Here is a 17,669-nt window from a genome sequence, read left to right as displayed (position 1 = left end):
AAATGGATTCTGTATGAATTTACCTTGTGCTATGTAAAGTAAACCTTAAAGTTTTCATCAGGGAGATTATCCGCCACTAGTAAATAAATGTACAAAATATGAATCACCAATTCATTATATTAAAATCAAAATAATTAACAATAGTGAATATAACAAAACCCAAATTGAAAAATTTAGAGAATGGATACTCTGGTCTAGTAAAGTTTTGAAAGGAGTCCTAACACTAAACGCTTTTGCTGTTCCTTCGCTGCCTAGCACATTGCCATGCTTGTTTGAAGTTAATGATGGTGATGCCTTGTACTTTCCAGCATTCCACTGTCTCCAGACCTAGATCATCTTCTCGCAGTGTTTTTAATTTAACAGATCCTTACTTGAACTTATTTTCCAATGATTTTAATTTGAATGTGGCCTCAATCCTCAAAGCTCCAATTTAAAAATTCTGAGACTCTTTAATCAAAATAGAAATTTGATAATTTCTTATGAATCTTATTCTTCTAAAGTTTTCAAACATAAAGGTTATGTTATCTAAACATCTAAACTAAAAACTTGCTAATTTTCATTATTTGACCAGAATTATTTCCCGTAGCTCATAAGGTCCGGAAGCTATTTTACATGAAGAAAAGCAAACACAGCCGGGCACGGTGGCTCAAGCCTGTAATCCCAGCACTTTGGGAGGCCGAGGCGGGTGGATCACGAGGTCATGAGATCGAGACCATCCTGGTCAACATGGTGAAACCCCGTCTCTACTAAAAAATACAAAAAATTAGCTGAGCATGGTGGCGCGTGCCTGTAGTCCCAGCTGCTCAGGAGGCTGAGGCAGGAGAATTGCCTGAACCCAGGAGGCGGAGGTTGCGGTGAGCCGAGATCGCGCCATTGCACTCCAGCCTGGGTAACAAGAGCGAAACTCCGTCTCAAAAAAAAAAAAAAAAAAAAAAAAGCAAACACAAACAGTATTTACTATGCCAGGCACCTTTTTAAGGGCCTTATAGAAAATGGTATGACACTTACAGGCATTCTTATTACCGATGACAGACGAGGGAACTAAGGCACAAAGAAATTAAGCAATTTGCCTAAGGTGACACACAGTAATGGTGGGACTAGGATTCAAACCAGAGTTGTTGGGCTTCAGAATCTGTGCTCTCAATCACGTCATACTGCCACTCTCGAAATAACACAAGAAAATGTTTTCTTTAGTTAAATTTTATGAAAGACAAAGCAAGATATAGAAATTCAAAGTTTCACTTCAGCAGCCACCATGAATTACGCTTTGACCTTATGTAAAAGTTATTTTATACATAGCTTTCACAAACATTATCTATGTGTAGTTACATCAACTCTTTTCAAATCCAAAAATAAGGACATAACTCATACAAATATATTTTAAATAAGCCTTAAAATTAGAATTAAATTGATAAATGAAGTCATCTATTGAAAAAGTGTTATTTTACATCCATTCTGGATATTACCACAAATTTTAAAAGTAGAAGCATAGCATTTGCCAGTATTTTTAAAAACCAAGTCAATACAAATTAGTCTGAAAGTTCTTGAAAATTAATAATTGATTTTCCCCACTACTTAACCATAACTGGAATAACCTTTGAAGAAACACTACTAGCAAACTTTAGACAAAAATTATAAAACCAGACTGTTGGCAGAAGACACAACAAAATGTAAGTTAGAAAATTCATAAACATACATTTATTTAGGAAATACAATTACTAGAATCCTTGATATTTCAATGATCATTCCACATTATAAAATATTCACAAACATGTAGTCTTTTAACTCTATACCAGGTCATGCTGATATTCTTTTCTGATAAGCCATAACCATTTCTTCTATTAAATGCTATAATATCCATTTTAATTGTAAACAAAGTACTTGAGCCAAATTACTTAAGTACTTGAGCAAAAGAACTTAAAAAATCTTAGGAGGATAATGATATTTTTGAAAAACATATTTGAGGCCGGGTGTGGTGGCTTATGCCTGTTATCCCAGCACCTTGGGAAGCTGAGGTGGGTGGATCACGAGATCAGGAGATCAAGACCATCCTGGCTAACACGGTGAAACCCTGTCTCTACTAAAAATACAAAAAATTAGCCGGGTGTGGTGGCACACGCCTGTAGTCCCAGCTATTCAGTAGGCTGAGATAGGAGAATCGCTTGAACCAGGGAGGCAGAGGTCGCAGTGAGCTGAAATCGCACCAACGCAGTCCAGCCTGGGCGACAGAGCGAGATTCCATCTCAAAAAATAAAATAAAACAAAACAAAATAAAATTGAATCATCAAATTCTAAAGAACTAGGCTGCTATAATCTAATATAACAAATGAAGTACCCACATTAAGACAGCACATAATTATTAACGACAATATTTCTCATCTGCAATTTTTAAACATGCTTTCTCAAGTAACAATCATGTATTTTTGTAACTTTTAAAGGCAAAGGGGGCAGAATGATGACAGACATTAAAAGCTCACTTTTAAACTACTAGATTTTATTTTTAAAAAAAGAAAAAAAGAAAGGTAAGACTAATTACTTCCCAAAGAAAGAAATTACTCGGCCAGGTGCAGTGACTCACGCCTATAATCCTAATGCTTTGAGAACCGAGGAGTTTCAGGCTTCAGTGAGCTATGATCATGCCACTGTGTTCTAGCCTGGGAGACAAGGCAAGACCCTGTCTCTTAAAAAAACAAACAAACAAAAACAACTAAGAAATATAATTAATCATTCAGTAGCTGCAAATTGAACTGTTCTATTCTGATACGTCCAAAACAGTGTCCAGTGTAATCAGATCATTTTATAATGAGTTCTCAACCCTAGGTGCCCTTTAAAACCACTTGGAAAGCTTAAAAAAAAAAAAAGTGATTTTCATTTAGTTTTGAGAATGAAAACTAAATGACCCAGGTATCAATTTTTTAAAGCTCTGCCAGGCTTTCTAATATGTAGGTAAGATTGAGAATCACTAAATCAACACATCTTGACATATCAAGAAAATAAATGGAAATGGTGATAATTTATATTTGTAATTTACAAATCAAACATCTATATCATATACTTACTGTGTACCTAGATTTATTCATGAGTCATCCACTTCTAAGATAAAAATTCCCTTCATTTCCTCACTGCACTTAAACACCACTGTACATCTTTGCCAATGAATGACTGTATTTTTCTATGGTCAAGATTAAAAATTCTGGGATACATTATGAAAACTGCATTAATGAAAACAAACTACTGCTACTCATACTCAACAGTAGCAAGCTAAACGACTGTATTTGGTTCCTCTGAGCTACCCTCATTTTAAGAATTATAAATAGGTGTCAACCCACACAAAGAACAGATTGTGGATTACTGTAGGAAAAAAAATAGCTTACTCAACTTACTAAAAGTTTCAACACCAAAAAAGATTTAACTTGGCTGAAAGTTCTGAAACAGCTGAGACACCAAACCAGGAAGCTATAATTTATAATGAAATGTTGACACATCCTTAAAAGCTACTGCAGCTGTAGCTATACTAAAATAAGATTTCTTCAGGATTTACTTACCCTGAAATGCAAGAATACAAGCATAACAATAATATTACTGTTTTTATATGCACCAATACCTCTCTTTAATATATAAAGCTCTACAACAAATACCTCTAATAATTTTACAATTAAATTAAGTCCATACTTCTATACTACTTTGGTCTCAACATTTTAAAAACATCAATTAATTTTGAAAATACACAATTTAACAACATGATCCTATCAATAACAAGCACATTTTGTAGTGGATTAAAGACACATTCAACCATGCAATCCAGTGTTCAATACCTAAATGATGAATAACAATGCTGATTGACTTTTATTTTGAAAAATCATTGAAAACTGGAATAATTATCTGAGACTCACAGTGATCACAAACATGCAGATAAAAGCATACATTTCTATTCTTCCTGAAGGAATGTTACAAAATGCCCACTTTTTTAATACAGGGTTAATAATGATGCCAAATTACTTATATTTTTCAATCCATTATCTTTTAACATTTGTCACTTAAATTTTTTTTAAAGTACAAACAGTCCTGTAAGTTGTGACAGAAAATGAACCTCAACTTTCAGTCTTTAAGAAGACCTCAGCCATAGTCACACACTAATAGCTGCCTTGTAGTAAAATGGTGACATCCAGTGGATCAATGAAATAAAATATCTCTCAAATTCCCATATTTGAATAATAAAAGTTGCATCACTAAATCCAACAATTTTAGGATGAGTTTCTATTCTGATGGAAACTATAGATTCTCATGAATACATCACATCATAATTTCTATGTATCTTAAATATATTCTCTCTCCTTCCTATTTAAAATCAATTATTTAAACTGAGCTATTAAGAATGTATACTCTTGAAGCTAGTGAGGTTAAAGGTATTACTTTTTCTTCTTTACTTCAGCTACTTCCCACCACAAAATAACTGGTTCATCTCTAAGAATGGAAGGACCAAAATATAGGGCAAATACTGTGTATTAAAATAAAAATGAAAAGCATTTAAAAAAAAATTGCAAGAGATGAAATCTGAACCTGTTTTGCATTTATAATTTGATATATTGTTGAATATAAATAGGAATGTAATCAGTAATGCTATTAATTACATCCTTTTGTCCCAATGCTCAAATATTAAGAATACATATTTTAGCAATGATTGTTTCAATGTTTAAAAACTTACTTTTAAAAATCAGTACAAATGAATATCCATTATATATTATGTTTAAGTAAAAGTAAAAAACTTGCACTGTGCTGAGTCATGATGTATCACTGGTTATGTGTATTATGTGTGAGTTCAAAGTACAAAATGCAGCAATGATGTTAACACTGACAGTGTAATGAACTGCTGTAGGTGAGACTGTTAGGTTTAATTTCTTGGAAAACTGTAAAGAAATGTTACAGGTTAAAAAAACAGTAAGCAAAAAAAGAATTGGAGAACTTTACTTTTAAATCAGCAGCCAAATGAAGAAAACTTTTCTTTTCTAAAAAAAGATTAAGAATGTAAAAGTACATTTTAATATTAAAAAAGCAGTTTAAAAAATCTATAACAACTTTATGACAAAATCTGCATTTGAAAAAGGCCTGTAAAAACAGTAGGACAGAATTGCCCTCATCACCTTTTACTTTTTCTTGTCAGAAAAAAGAGTATGCATCTCTGGAACCATAAATGATGTTAAAATAGGCATTTATAAAATGGCAAGGAGAATTTTCATGATAAATTTGTTTTTTTTTTTTTTTTTTTTTTTTACAATCACTGGCATTGTAGCCATCAGTTAAGTCACAAGGAAAACATTTCTAGCTAAAATGCAAAATGAAATATCAAGTTTTGAAATGTATTAGGTCTGTTGCCTGCGTTTTGCTGATCTCATTTTTTCAAAGCGCGACTCCATTTCTTCTAAGACTTTGGGTGTATATCGCACCACTAATTTAACCTTTCCTTGTGCAGCTTTCAGCAGTTCTACAGCTTTTTCATGATGCTCTCCTTCAACACTCTAGGGAAAAAAAAATACACTAATATCTAGGTTTTGAAATTAACTCAAAATGCAAAAATGTTTAAAATATATATAAGAAAGTTTTAATGTTATATTATTCCAACACTATAAAACTAAGAAATAATCCTACTTTACCATTTTAAAATATATGAAATCCTCTTACATCATATTCTGGCTTTAAGTTTCAAATAATTAGTATATCAACCTATATGCCTTATTATTTCAGTAGATCAAGCAATTGCTATTTTATAAAAGTAAAATGAGGGTAGGCTTCTAATTCAATGTTGCCTTTAATGAAGAGCTTGTCATTAAAAATTACACTAAGCAATGCTAATTCACACTGCAAAATACACTTACGGTGCTTTGGAAAAAAAAAAAAAAAAAAAAAAGGATCACATTCCTCAAGGCATTTCTAAACCACAAGTCTCTTAAGTTTCTCCGATAACTCAAATACGCCCCCAGGTGGTCATAACAGATCACTACAAATAGAAATAAATTCATCCTTACCACTCCATTAACAGAGAGGAGTTGATCTCCTCGTTTGAGGCCCCCATGTCTATCAGCAATTCCACCTGGAATTATTCGAGATATGTAGATTGGAGAGTTTTGTTCTTTGCCTCCCATAATATTGAATCCAAGGCCCTCTTCTGTTTTTGGTAGCTCTACAACTCGAGGATGAGAATGTCCTTCACTAGCAGCAAATGCAGCAACAGTAGCCTGAAAGAAAGTTTTGCGTATTAAAACTATGACTTTTATTTACTTCAGTCCTTTTACTTTTGAGCACATATTTTTGATGTTTGAATGCTCACAAATTCACTGGTGATTCTGAGAAGGTAAGCTAAACAGAAGGCACTTTAGAGATGACAAATGAGTAATTAATTCTGAGTTACCCAGGAAATATTACGATTTTTCAGGTCCCTCCTAGCCATGCAGTGTCCAGTCTTTTGCGGAGTCCCATATGCACAGGGCTTGGCAGCAGGCTTGCTGGACAGATGGACATTGTACATGGTAAGGAGGAAAACCCCTCCCCCAGCATGCCAGCTGCCCTGAGCTTTAGGTCTGGATCGCCGAACTCCTTCAGGAGCCTTTGTGCAGGACACAACCTACCCATATAATCAACATGTAGTCATCCTTATATGTAATCATTTTGGCTTCTATACTATTTGTACTACATACTAAATAACTAAGATGTCAAGAAATAACTCAATATTGTGAAAAAGAGGGGTACATATAGCCAATCTGAATGTTTTGTTACTTTTGTTAACTAGTCACAACTAAAAATCCCCACAGAGGCATATCTTCTTTAAGGCTCAAATTTAGACTAATTCAAATTAATTATAAAGTTGAGATTAAGGGTAATTATCTCATTTTTTGGTGATGGATCACAAAAATAGAGAAAAGGAAAGAAACCAAGATTTACTGAATACCTGTTATCTTCAAAGCTCTGAAAAAGGTCTCATTTTTCAGATAATGGAACTTAGGCTCAGAAATTCAGCAGGCTGTGAAAGTCACACAACTCAGCAATTAAAACCATGTTTCTCTGGTCTTTCCTACACTGACAAACTATGTCCAAAAGTTTTAAGTATTTGTATTCAACAAAGAATCCAATATTTCCTTTTGTGAGCCAATAACTATCCATAAAGAATTATCTGCTAATGATTAAGTTACCAACTGCTGATATTACCCGGTTCAAACCAACTGTCATGAATACTGAGGTCAATATCTGAATTATTTGAGAAAAACAATGACACACAAATGCACATAATGTAAAGAAGAAAGCAAAAATCAACCCGGGGAAGTACCCCAGCTCTATCATATGCTTTTTGTGTGGTTTGGGGCAAATAACCTAATCTTCATGCTTCCTCATCAATAAGATGAGGATAGTAGTTCATGTCTTAGAATTTTGATTAGATTCTGATAATTAATATTATATAGTATTGTATATAATATATACAACACAATTATTACATGATACATATTGTGTGCAAGTATATTTCTAATGCATTATCTAAACTACATAAAATAGCTTATGTAATACCAATAACAACAAATGTTTTATTTCTCAGTACTTAAGAAATTTGGTGTAGCTTTAAAGATACATGTTACTCTTCAAAATAAGTTTATTATGAATTTAATAATTGCATATTTTAAACTTCTAATTTATGAAGAATTCTTACTTTTGGTAAACAAAAAAAATTTACCTTTGCAGTAGCATTTGCTCTCACTTCAGGACTGCTACTGATGTCCACAGTCTCATAGACATGTTCATATACCTGTAAAACCCAAAGTTATCATATCTCAGAATACACCACGCTTAAGTTCTCTGTGAAGTTAATGAATTAGTTAAAATTTTAGGCAAAGTTATTCATCTTTATGTTTTTTCTATCAGAAATTCAAAAAATGAGAGAGACTGGTTTTAATGTTTTCTAAAGTTTTTAAGAAATTTTGAACCCAAATTTAGATCATTATCTGACCTAATTAACTCAAATTTTTAGCAAATTTTAATGATGTTTGCTCACCTCTCTCACAGCATTGCAGAACTCACTTTGAAGGACTCTTTGTAAAGCCTGAAGTTTCTGTGGTGGTACTTCTCCACTCCTTTGTAGTTTTTCCAATAATTCAATTGCTCTACAAATATCTAGAGTTAAACATACACACAGATAATTTTCTCCAAGGGTTTTCTCAATGCTTATGTAACAGTGTAGCAGTTAGGATTCATTCCTCAGGGGCCAATAATATACAATAGAGGGGGGAAAAAAGCATTCAATTTGCACGTGTTTGGTGGGGAGGAGATTATGCGTGTGTACACATGTGGAGGATGAGAATGTAAAATGTAAGAACACTAAATTTTACAGGAGATAAGAAAAACTACTGAAGTTCCAGAAGCATAAAATTTAGAAAGTAAGACCTTGGAGAAACAAAGGCAAACTGAATACAAAATATCAAATGTCCTCGGAAAGGATGGTGACTCAAATGTGATAGACAGATGAACACTGTACTGCTTCAGAAAAGCTGGCAATATTTTCAGAAACTAGTCAATAAAAATTTACCTAATTATCATTATTAGTAACCAAAGCAATGAACAGTACAAGGCACTATAAGCTAGCAAAATCACTCTTCATTTCTCAAAGGAAACATGATACATAGGTAGATAACCGTTCAAGAGCAGATGTAGTTAGTGGCAGGGACACATTGAAAACCATAAAAATGCATAAAACTAGCAGTACAAATGAAATAAACTGATTTGTTTTCAACTTAATTAACATTGTTAATTCAAACAAGCTCAAAAACCTACGTTTATGAAAAAGAAAAACAATTAGCTTTGTCAATCTGGTCTCAATACTACCTGCGTGACCTTGGGCAAGTTATATGACCTCCTTATGTCTCAGTTTCTTTCACTGTAAAATGGAAATAACAGTATCTTCCATATAGGAGTAATGAGGAAGAGTTATGAGCTCAGTTAACGACTGAACCACAGAATACATAAAAAAGGGCTTAGCAAGCAAAAATGTTATGTTACAGTGGTACCAATTAATCTTAAAAAATACTGGCCAGGCATGTTGGCTCATGCCTGTAATACCAGCACTTTGGGAGGCCGAGGTGAGCAGATCACCTGAGATCAGTTCAAGACTAGGCCGGCCAACATGGTGAAACCCCACCTCTACTTTAAATAAACAAATAAATAAATTAGCCGGGCATGGTGGCGGGCGCCTGTAATCGCAGCTACTTGGGAGGCCGAGGCAGGAGAATTGCTTGACCTGGGAGGCGACAGTTGCAGTGAGCTGAGATTGTGCCACTGCACTAGTCTGGTTGACAAGAGTGAAACTCTGTATCCCAAACGAACAAACAAAAAACTAAGATTGTGTACATTTATACAAATATATGAAGCATGTTAGGGAATTCTCATTAGAGTGTGAGGATACGTGTTTTATTGAGACATTTTAGAAGATTCAGGAGGTCAGCTATAACACTGTTAACTATCTCTAATCTCTACTTTGATTTTTGTTTCCCCCAAAAAACTGTTTTTGTAAACTGTTTTTGTACCCCAGGTGCTATAGTGCCCAGTATTCTATTATTGCTTTGCTTCCTTTTGACTTAAATGGAAGAAGTTCCTGATTTCATGTTATATTGAAGAACAGGAAAAATTTTTTATTTCTTTTTTTAAAAAGAGTGTCTCGCTATGTTGCCCAGGCTGGAGTGCAGTGGCTATTCACAGGTGCGATCCCACTACTGATCAGCACCGGAGTTTTGACCTGCTCTGTTTCCAACCTCTGCTGGTTGACCTCTCCTTAGGAAACTTGGGTCACCTGCTCCCGGGAGTTCACCATATTGATGCCGAACTTAGTGCAGACACCAGATCGGCACAGCACACTACAGCCCAGAACTCCTGGACTCAAGCGATCCTCCAGCCTCAGTCTCCCAGGCAGCTGGGGATACAGGCATGTGCCACTGCACCTGGCTGAGAAGTTTTCTTTATATAGTATGGCCTTCTTTGTGTTTGCAGACAAAAAACTATGAATAAATGTAGAAAAGATACTTATATTTATTTGAGACGAGGTCTTCATCTGTTGCCGAAGCTGGAGTGCAGTGGTACAATCTTGGCTTACTGCAACCTCCGCCTCCAGAGTTCAAATGATTCTCGTGCCTCAGTCTCCTGAGTAGCTGGGATTACAGGCACCCGCCACCACGCCCGGTTAATTTTTGTATTTTTAGTAGAGACGGGGTTTCACCATGTTGGTCAGGCTAGTCTTGAACTCCTGACCTCAAGTGATCTGCTCACCTCAGCCTCCCAAAGTGCAGGGATTGCAGGCGTGAACCACCGTGGACTGGCCAGAAAACAGATTTTTTAATTTGAGATAAAGGAAGCTTAAACATAAAAAATTAATCAAATGCAATGGAAACAAATAGACCTTCACCATTCTGATTTCCCATCACCAGAATCACTGATAAATGAAGACTGTTGGTTCATCAATCATGTTGATTTATAAAGGTATAATATGTAAGCCATATAAAAATTTCCAATTAACAAAAAATGGAAAAAAGTAAAATGCTTTTGACTAAATCTAAACTGTACCTAATATGTGCTCAAATTTGTGTTTCATTAAAATCATATTTTGATGATTTAGAAGGGATTCTAAATCATCATATGTAATCAGGTACTGAACTGTAACCGTACTGTAGGATTTTCTACTGTAGGACTCTTGGGAGTGTTTGTTAATAGAGTCTGTTAGAATTCTAAACAAGAATCAGAGCTGATGTAATCTTTTTTCCCCTGCTAAGTGGCAACCACCAGTAGAGCTGTCTCGATAACCATGGAGGATTTGTTAGGACCTTCTTTGGATACCACAGATACCAAAATCTGCAGATGCTCAACTCTCTGATATAAAATGTAGTATTTGCATATAATCTATGCACATTCCCGCTCCATACTTTAAATCATCTCTAGATTACTTACAATATCTGATGCTATGTTAGAGTTGTTATATCACATTATTTTTGTCGTTGTTGTCGTTTTGAGATGGAGTCTTGTTCTGTCGCCCAGGCTGGAGTGCAGTGGCACGATCTTGGCTTGCTGCAACCTTGGCCTCCCGGGTTCAAGCAATTCTCTGCCTCAGCCCCCCAAGAAGCTGAGATTACAGGTGACCGCTACCACACCCGGCTAATTTTTGTATTTTTAGTTGAGAAGTGGTTTCACCATCTTGACCAGGCTGGTATTGAACACCTGACCTCGTGATCCACCGACCTTGTCATCCACCCATCTCAGCCTTCCAAAGAGCTGGGATTATAGGTGTGAGCCACTGGGCCAGGCCATACCACATTGTTTAGGTAATAAGGACAAGACAAAAATGTACATGTTCTGTACAGACAGGATTTTTTTCTCTGAGTATTTTCAATCTGTAGTTGGTTGAATTCATGTAGGTGGAACCCATGGATATGGAGGGTTGACTGTAATTCATCCCTCTAAGGGGCTGAGCCTTTACTGAAGAACGGAAAAGGAAAACAAGCCTGTAACAGCACAAAACAAAGCCATGACTATCAAAACTAATTGCCACAAGAGTTCCACATTTTGTGCTGCATTTAAAAACACAGAAAACCAGCCAGGCGCGGTGGCTCATGCCTGTAATCCTAGCACTTTGGAGGCCGAGTCGGGTGGATAGCCTGAGCTCAGGAGTTCCAGACCAGCTGGGCAACGTGGTGAAACCCCGTCTTTACTAAAATACGAAAAATAGCCAGGCGTGGCGGAGTGCGCCTGTAGTCCCAGCTACTCGGGAGGCTGAGGCCGAGTTGCTTGAACCCAAGAGGCAGAGGCAGTAGTGAGACTCTGCCTCCGGGGGGAAGGCCACCAATATGTTAGAATCTTACAACTAGCTTTCAAAGAAAAACTCCTACTCCTATTAACACCAAACAGATTTGCTCCCATCTATAAAACACAATGCCATTGTGCTGGAGAAAGATGTCAGTCTTAGGCTTAACTCAGCAAGTGTTCCCAGAGTAGCTAGTCCTGTCTAAAATGACGTTTTAATAGGCTTAAGAGAAAGAATCTCATTTACTATGAGACTTCCAAATGGTGAACACTATAAAGAGCAAATCAGCGATATTAAGTCCACTTTTGTTTGGGGGAGGCATCAGGAAAGAGGTTTTTCTAAGTACAGTAATTCTAAAAAATGTGTCTTCTTAAGGAACAATAGTAATACTCAGACTGTAAATGCAAATGTTAATATATGCAATATAATTTTAGTCTCTTTCCTACAGTTTTTTTTTTTTAACCACCAGAACTCAAAATATTTACTCGTGCTTCTTAACTCCTATCAATGACTTCTAATGCTGGTGTATGAAAAACATGCTTGAAACGGTTTGAAATAAAGGATTTAGGGACAGAGTGGAATGCTGGAAATCTGTAACAGAACAGGAAACGCTGGAATGCTGGAAATCTGGTAGGCGCATAGCCAGTTATTTTCAGTCTTCTCTATCTCTAACTACTCGGCAGAGGAGGTTTTATTTTCCTTGACAGTCTGCTCTAGGAAGAATCAACCAACCAGTCTGCAACTGTGGGTTTGTAAGAAATTGAAAACCTTGCACCTGCAAGTGTTTTAGCATCTACCACTATTCTGCTTACTTACGTAACCTCCTTCCCAAGACCAAGTCAGTAGAATTCTTTTTAAAGCAACCTCTCCATTTCTGGGAGGGGCACAAAAGCTAGCAAATACCCCAACTCAAATACAAGTGAGGTTGTGGAGAAAGTAATAAAGAAGTTTGCGTGTAAACAAGGGGGAAGAGAGATTCTGTTGAATTGTACCGTGTGTCCCTTCTCGTGTTGTACAGGCAATGAATGCAGTTTGTGCGAACTGGGTGTGTGACGTTTGCTTTTCGGGTGGACGGGTCTCCGAATGCTGCTTATGCTGTACCCACCAAGGAAACGCGTGTGCGGCGTGTGTCTGCGAAGCTGGCAGGTTATGTTTAGTTGTGCTGTGCCCCGAGACAGTGCGTGTTAACAGAGGAGGACTTTGAGTATCAGTTGAAAGACCGTCAGCGTCCTTCCTAGAGCCAGGCACAGAGACATCAGCGGCCTCTGGCGCCAGCGCAAGGGACAGCCTGGCTCCGGATCTCAAAGCCTGAGTCACCCCTCCTCCCCTCCAGCGACCTAGCACTCCTTCAACCCTTCCGCCCACCTCCGCCGAGCTTCGGCTGCACTCACCCCTCTCGAGCCGCACGGGTTCCCCTAGCGCCGCCATCTTCTCCCTTAGCCGACAGACCCACAGGAAATGACGACAGAAAGGAGGCGGTGGAGAGGCGGGGCCTACCGGAAGCCGGAGAAGTGAACGCAGGTAAGTATCGCGAGATCAGGAGGGTAGCCGGGGGTTTTGTAGCCGCCATCAGCGTAAGGGTACCTGGACTTGCGGCTTTTGAGGTTGGCCTGGCTCCGCTCTTTCCGCGGCCCCCTAGTGTTGGAAAGAGCTGCTTTCTTGACTCTGTTCCCTGCCTTGGGTTTCCCTGATCCTAACCGCTTGGAACCCTTGGCTCCACGCAGAGGAGTCAAGTAGTCGATTCTAGACCCACCTTTATCATTAGCTCTTTGACGCGGGACTGTTCATTTACCCTCTCTTGGCCTCAGTTTCCGCATCTGTACAACGAGAGGTCCTATCACTTAGGTGCTTTCAATTTTTAAACTCTGGGATTTGGTGGCAATTAAGTGTGTAATGACATGTTGTCAATTCTCAATTCGTGACAGCGTTGCTTTAAATTTAAAAATCCACGTCTTGAATCTTCCCTCCAAATCTGTTTAAGGGTGAAAAGTACAAAGAGCATGAAACATATCTGGGTGAGGGAGATAACAAGGTGCTTTGGGTGCACCACAAAGTAACAATTTTATAAGCAGCTGATTCTTATAAAATCTTAAGTAAATGAAATGTTGTGAAGCAAATAATAAATTCAGTGCATTACAGATTCTTTGAGCCAATTCTGAAAATTTCGCGAACCAAGAAAAATTTTAGTATTTGCATTTGACTAACATTTACCCAAGCCCTTAGTCTGCACTGATACTGTGGTAGGTGTGCTTACATCCAACATTTCAGCACTTCATGATAGGACTGTTTTAATAACTAGTTGCCCCTTGTCCTCCCTTTCCGTTCACCTTTAGCATTTTTCTTTTCCAAATTCATCATGAATGCCACTACTATGCTCCTTTTTCTCCCCTGGAATTCTGATTTCATCATCACAAGTTCGTTCAGAAACTTTCAATCGTTTCTCTCCTGTTTCCCATTTCTAAAGCCTTGCATACTCTGACCCTAATTCATCCAACTAATCTTTCTCATTACCTCTAGGTGCAACCACCACTTCAGTCCAGGTGGTATATTTTCAGTCATGTTTATTCCTGGTTCTAAGTCTTTTTGTTTGTTTTAGAGACATTGTTTCTCTCCGTTGCCCAGACTGGAGTGCAGTGGCTCATCATAGCTCCCTAAATTTTGGCTCAAGAGAGCCTCCTATTTCAACCTTGCCAGTAGTGGGGACTACAGGCAAGCACCACCATGCCTGGATAATTTTTAAATTTTTAGTAGAGATGGGGGTCTTGCTGTGTTGCCCAGGCTGGTCTTGAACTCCTGAGCTCAAGCAGTCCTCCTGCCTTGGCCTCCCAAAGTGCTGGGATTGCAGGTGTGGGCCACTGCACTGGGCCCCAAATCTTCATTTATGTTGTTCTTGTGTGGAATGCCCTTCTTCATCCCTTCTTATTCTCCAAACTTTGTGCTCACTCAGTTGAACCCATTTCATGGGTCCCTGCTGAAAACATGCCACTTGTACCAAGCCTTCTCTTCATATTGTTCCTCTTTTTTGTCCTCGGATGGCCTAAATACCCTGCAGTAACAGTCAGGTGCTTATTTCATACTCATTGTTGTCATATCTTCTGGTGCAAATGTGTTTAAGAAATGCTTATTAAACATTGAATATCTACCAGGTGCCTTGATAGGAATACCAGGTAGAGCAAGACAAATGCAAACATTGCCCTTATTTCTTCAAATATTTTTTATTTCCATTCTCTTGCTCAACTCCTTTGGTGACTACTGGAGTCATGTGAATGGACATAGTATACACGTATATTGAGTTACCTGGCATTGTCTCATAGCTCAGTCATGATCTGTTCATTTCGTTTTTCTTTTTTTTTCTCAAGATTTTCTTTGTGTTTCCTTTTGGATAATTGCTATGTTTACATGTTTATTAATCCTTTTTCAATATCTAATATTGAAATCCTGTCTAGTTTATTCTTCATATAAGACATTGTAGTTGTTGCCTCTGCCAGTTGGATTTGGGTGTGGGTGTGGGTTTTACATCTTTTTTTTTTTTTGAGACAGAGTCACTCTGTCACCCAGGCTGGAGTGCAGTGGCATGATCTCAGCTCACTGCAACCTTCGCCTCCTGAGTTTAAGCAGTTCCCTGCCTAAGCATCCCAAGTAGCTGGGATTCCAGGCATCTGCCACCACACCCAGCTAATTTTTCTATTTTTAGTAGAGATGGGGTTTCACCATCTTGGCCAGGCTGGTCTTGAACTCCTGACCTTGTGATCCACCCACCTCGGCCTCCCAAAGTGCTGGGATTACTGGCATGAACCACCGTGTCCGGCTGGGATTTACGTATTTTATGTCTTAACATGCTCAATCTTTTCTGTAGCTTCTTAAACACATAGAATACAATTATAATGTCAGTATTGATTGATTTTTCTCTTCATTGTGGCTCATAATTTCCTGTTTCTTGCATGCCTGGAATTTTTTTTTTTTTTAACAAAATGCTAGACATCGTAAAATTTACTTACTTGAAAAACAATTTTATTCTTTTGGGGTTTGATTTTTTTAGGTAGAACCAATTCAGTCTTTTATGTAGGGCTAATTGAATCCCACTACTAAGGCAATACCCTTCAAAGTTCCTTACCCCATGTGAATTCTGTGGTTTTTCTACTTTGGTAGGAACAAGAACTATTCTTATAAACTCAGCTTGTGATTTTATTGTTTTTCTTTGCTCTTTTCCTTTCCCTGTCTGGTAGTTTATTTCTTCTTTTTCTTTCTTTCTTTCTTTTTTTTTTTTTTTTTTGAGGTGGAATCTCGCTCTGTCACTGAGGCTGGAATGCAGTGACGCAGTCTCAGCTTACTGCAGCCTCTGCCTCCTGGGTTCAAGTGATTCTCATGCCTCAGCCAGCCAGGTATCTGGGATTACGGTGCCTGTCACCACACCCTGCTAATTTTTGTATTTTTAGTAGAGACGGGGGTTCACCATATTGGCCAGGCTGGCCTCAAACTCCTAACCTCAAGTGATTCGCCCACCTTGGTTTCCCAAAGTGTTGGGATTGCAGGCATGAGCCACTTCACCCAGGCTGGTAATTTCTTAACATGTGTAATCATGATAAAATTTCAGAATCCCAGGAATAAGTAGAAGATCCTGGAAGTTTCCAGAGAGGATATAAAGTCATGTTCTAAGGATTGGAAATCAGATTAAGATTGTACTTCTCAGCAGCACTGGAAGCTAAGACACAGAGAGCAATTAAATTTATAGAAAAAATTGTGTGCAAACTAGAAGTATATACCCAACTGTATTAGGTTTCTAGGGCTGCCATAACAAGATACAACAAACTGGGTGACTTAAAACAATATTTACTGTCTCACACTTCTGGAGGCTAGAAGTCAGAAATCAAGATGTCGTATGCTCTCTGAAAGTGTGGAGGATTCCTTCCTTCTCTCTTCCTAGCTTTCTGGTAGTGTGCTGGCAGTCCTTGGTGTTCCTTGGGCTGCAGCTGCATTACTTCAATCTCTCTTGTCATTATCACATGGCGTCTTCCCCTGTGTATATGTTGTCAGCTGGCCGTCTTCTTATAAGAGCTCCCTACTCCAGTATGTCCTTATCCTAAATAAATTATATCATCAATGATCCCATTTCCACTTAAGGTCACATTTTCAGTTTCTGGGAGTTAGAACTTTATTTATTTTATTGAGGAGAAGAGATACAGTTCACCCCATAACACCAATCAGAGTATCAATCAGGTATGAAGGAATAATAAAAAATATTTTACACCTGTAAGTTCTAAAAAATGTTAATCTTCCATACATACTTTCTGAAGAGCGACTAGAAAATGTGCTCCATCAATAGTAGGAAGTTAGCCAAGCCAAGTACAGTAGCTCACACCTGTAGTTCCAACTACTCAGGAGGTTGAGATGGGAGAATCACCTGAGCCCAGGAGTTTGAGGCTGCAGTGAGCTATGATTGTGCCACTGCACTCCAGCATGGGTGACAGAGTGAGACCCCATCTTAAAAAAAAAAGTTAGCTGGCCAGGCATAGTGGCTCATGCCTGTAATCCCAGCACTTTGGGAGGCTGAGGCAGGTGGATCGCTTGAGGTCAGGAGTTTGAAACGAGCCTGGCCAACATCATGAAACCCCATCTCTACTAAAAATACAAAAATTGCCAGGCGCGGTGGCTCAAGCCTGTAATCCCAGCACTTTGGGAGGCCGAGGCGGGTGGATCACAAGGTCAAGAGATCGAGACCATCCTGGTCAACATGGTGAAACCCCGTCTCTACTAAAACTACAAAAAATTAGCTGGGCATGGTGGCACGTGCCTGTAATCCCAGCTACTCAGGAGGCTGAGGCAGGAGAATTGCCTGAACCCAGGAGGC

General features: G+C 38.1%; 1 protein-coding gene across 1 annotated transcript; it reads right to left on the bottom strand.

Moving 5' to 3' along the window:
• Positions 1 to 1,182: 1,182 nt before the first annotated feature.
• LIN7C (lin-7 homolog C, crumbs cell polarity complex component) lies at positions 1,183 to 13,305 on the bottom strand. The gene is made up of 5 exons (XM_032283700.1): positions 13,213 to 13,305; positions 8,036 to 8,154; positions 7,718 to 7,789; positions 6,024 to 6,233; positions 1,183 to 5,516 (listed from the first exon to the last, which is right to left on the bottom strand). Exons 1-5 carry the CDS (start codon positions 13,247 to 13,249, stop codon positions 5,361 to 5,363), a joined length of 594 nt encoding a protein of 197 aa, XP_032139591.1. The 5' UTR covers positions 13,250 to 13,305; the 3' UTR covers positions 1,183 to 5,360.
• Positions 13,306 to 17,669: the final 4,364 nt, after the last annotated feature.

This window comes from Sapajus apella, unplaced genomic scaffold (genome assembly GCF_009761245.1).
Source record: "Sapajus apella isolate SASKATOON/1434 unplaced genomic scaffold, GSC_monkey_1.0 scaffold14, whole genome shotgun sequence".
NCBI lineage: Eukaryota > Metazoa > Chordata > Mammalia > Primates > Cebidae > Sapajus > Sapajus apella.
The sequence above is the reverse complement of the archived record's forward strand: the minus strand, read 5'-3'. Positions and strand labels throughout refer to the sequence as shown.